General features: G+C 61.2%; 1 protein-coding gene across 1 annotated transcript in view; it reads right to left on the bottom strand.

Annotated features, from left to right (window-relative positions):
• The window catches only part of SLIT1 (slit guidance ligand 1), a 50801-nt gene that overhangs the window by 3251 nt on the left and 44748 nt on the right, over positions 1–2802 (bottom strand). Inside the window, 8 exon segments of the mRNA XM_017726110.1 lie at positions 68–120; positions 123–222; positions 314–444; positions 532–769; positions 1177–1314; positions 1488–1581; positions 1959–2098; positions 2756–2802. The exon segment at positions 2756–2802 is cut by the window's right edge and continues 13 nt beyond it. Coding sequence (XP_017581599.1) covers positions 68–120; positions 123–222; positions 314–444; positions 532–769; positions 1177–1314; positions 1488–1581; positions 1959–2098; positions 2756–2802 — 941 coding nt within the window.

The following is a 2802-nucleotide window of genomic DNA, read 5'->3' as shown; positions in this document are numbered from 1 at the left end:
GGGAGAGCAGGACCGTCAGTGCACCCGGATGCCCCTCATGCCCTCCATCACCCAGTCCATGTCCTACCTCCCACGTAGAGGGGAGCCTCACTGTTCAGCGTGTAGTGCTTGCCCGAGTTGTCCATGGTCATGGGGCTGCCACCATCAATGGACAGGTTCACCATCTGGTCAAAGGTCACCAGCTCCACGGTATGGAACTGCCCATCGTTGATGGTCTCAGCACTGGCGGGGATGGCTGGGTCACCAGGGACGCCCCCAGGCCAAAGCAACGGGGGTGGAGGTCCCCAGTGAGTGGAGAAGGGGTGCCAGGTACCTGTAGATGGCCGAGCTGGGGTGGGTGCCAGGGTCATAGCTCACCCTCACATGGCCCTGGTACAGCTCCACAGCCATGTGGTCACTGTCACCGTTGTACAGCAGGATGCCATTGCCTTCAGCCGTGGAGACCTGCCAGAGAGAGAGGTGGGAGCCCACATCCCTGGGGCAGACCCACAGTGCCATCCCTCAATGTGCCCACGCCCCCCTAGCCCTCACCTGAAGGGTGATATTGGCCCGGGGCCAGTCTTGAAGGTCAGTGAACTGCAGGTACGTGTCACGGTCCACGAAGTTGACGCTCAGCAGCTTCTCACATTTGGGGCCGCCGAAACCAGGCAGGCACTGGCAAAGGGCGCGGGCACCCCGCTCCACACATGGGGCCCCGTTCTGGCACTCGGCTCGCTCACAGAGGCCAGGGTGGCCAGCGGTGTGGGGTGGCATCTCACAGAGCTGGCCACTGTGGGGCCAAGGGTGCTGCTGGGCTGGGAGCTGGGAAAGCACCCTACATCCTGCCCACTGCCCCATAGGGCTCTGACAGCATCCCCCTGATTTGGGGTCCCTGGGGAGGCTCTCCAGACACTGGCATCAGAGGGATGCCTGGATGCTGAGCTGTGCCCTGGGGTCCCTCCCCAGTGATGCCAGCTCTCCCCAGCCTCCACCCCTAGAGACACACACTCCCAGCCTCCCTCCTTCCCCTCACACTTGGATGGAGGGGTGGATGGATGGGTGGATGGGTGGGTGGATGGATGGATGGGTGGGTGGGTGGATGGATGGACGGACTTGGCAGCCAGGACTTGTCCCTTCTGCACAGCAACACATAACCATCCCCACTACCCCAGGTGTCCCATGTCTTCCTGGTGGTACCTGTAGCCCTCGGTGCAGAGGCAGGAGTAGCCGTTCACCTCATCCAGGCAGCGGGCGTTGTTCTGGCACCGGTGGTCCTGGCAGTCATCGAAGTCCTCACTGCAGTTGCTCCCCACGTAGCCGGGTGCACACTCACACCTGGGGTGGGCAGGGGGCTCGGGGCTGCCCCTTCCTTCCCCCCTGCACCAGTGGGTGCCTGCTCCTCCTCCTGTCACCTGCTTCTCCATGCCCCTCACTGCAGTCCCCAAAAAGCAAATCTACCCCACCCCCAGCCAGCCAGAAAAAGCAGGTTTGGAGAGGAGGGGGCTCACCTGGGCCCCTGGCTGGTGGAGATGCAGGTGGAGTCATGCTGGCAGGGGTTGAGCTCGGCTGAGCAGAAATTGGGAGGCTGTTCACAGAATTCCCCTGCAAGGCAGAAGAAGGGGTGCCCAGCAGCTCCAGGACCAGAGGAGCAGCCCCAGTCCCCCTGGGGCAGAAGGAACCCCTGGGGGACTCAGCTTAAGGCAGGGAGCTGCCAAGCCCACAGCTTGCACCCCATGGGCACAGGGCTCTGCTCCCCTAGAGGCAGCTCCCACCTGAGCCAGGCAACTGAGGGCATCCCAGGATGTGGGGTTCAGCTGGGTATACCCAAACTCAAGACAGCTAAACCCAGAGGCCATGCAATGGGCATTGAGACAGCAGGCAGAGGAGCTATTTAGCCCTCATGGGTAGGTAGAAGCACTGGACACATTCTGGTGCCAGGTCTGTGACATTTGGGGATGGCTGGGCCCCATTCCAGGTACCTGTGTAGTGGGCAGGACAAAGGCAGGTGTAGTTGGTGGCACTGGGCACACAGGAGCCCCCATTCTCGCAGCTGTGCTCCTTGCAGGGGTCGCTGGTGGTGTGGCAGCTTGGGCCCTCGAAGCCCACTGGGCACAGGCACCTGCCACAGGGTTGGGGCAGTGTCAAGGAGGAAAACGAAATGGAATATTTTGGGTGGCTCCCCCAAAATGATCAGCACAGGACCTTGGCACAGAGCACACATGCACACCAAGAGCTGGGTTTGGTGTCCTCCTGTCAAATGCTGGGCACAGGGGTGGTGCCCGAGGATGCTGTGTTGCCACGACAACAGGCTGAAAGGCCTGTCAGCTCGGAGAGGGGCTGCACAGCCTACCTCCTCACCCCAGCCTGCCAACTATTTTCAGCTCTTAATTGCAGCCTGATTCCCAGAGTGGCCTAAAGCATTCAGGGCAGTGAGGGTTTTGTGAGGGTAAGGCAGCCCAGCAGGGAGCAGCAGCGACTCTGGGACCACAGCAACCACTCCCAGTCCCAAATCCCTCTACCTCCCTGTCCTCCTGTGGTGCTGGTACCCTCCTCTCCCCCACTGACCTCAGCCTAGGAGCCTTTTGGGCTGAAGGCATGGGGAGGTGAAGTCAGACAACATGAGCTGGAGCTCCCATGTGAATGCAATGTCCCAGCTATATGCCCAAGGGAGCATGCAGGAGGTGAAGGAAGTATCAGAACTTCTCTCCATGGGATGCCAGGGTCCCTTGCTACTGCCCAAGCATCCACCTTTCATGGATTCCTGTCCAGCACTCACCTGAACCCAGCTCCTTCCCCCTCCTGAGGCTGGCAGGTTCCCCCGTT

The sequence above is a fragment of the Corvus brachyrhynchos genome, unplaced genomic scaffold (assembly GCF_000691975.1).
Source record: "Corvus brachyrhynchos isolate BGI_N302 unplaced genomic scaffold, ASM69197v1 scaffold61, whole genome shotgun sequence".
NCBI classification, from domain to species: Eukaryota; Metazoa; Chordata; class Aves; order Passeriformes; family Corvidae; genus Corvus; species Corvus brachyrhynchos.
This window is presented reverse-complemented; position numbering and strand designations above follow the sequence as displayed.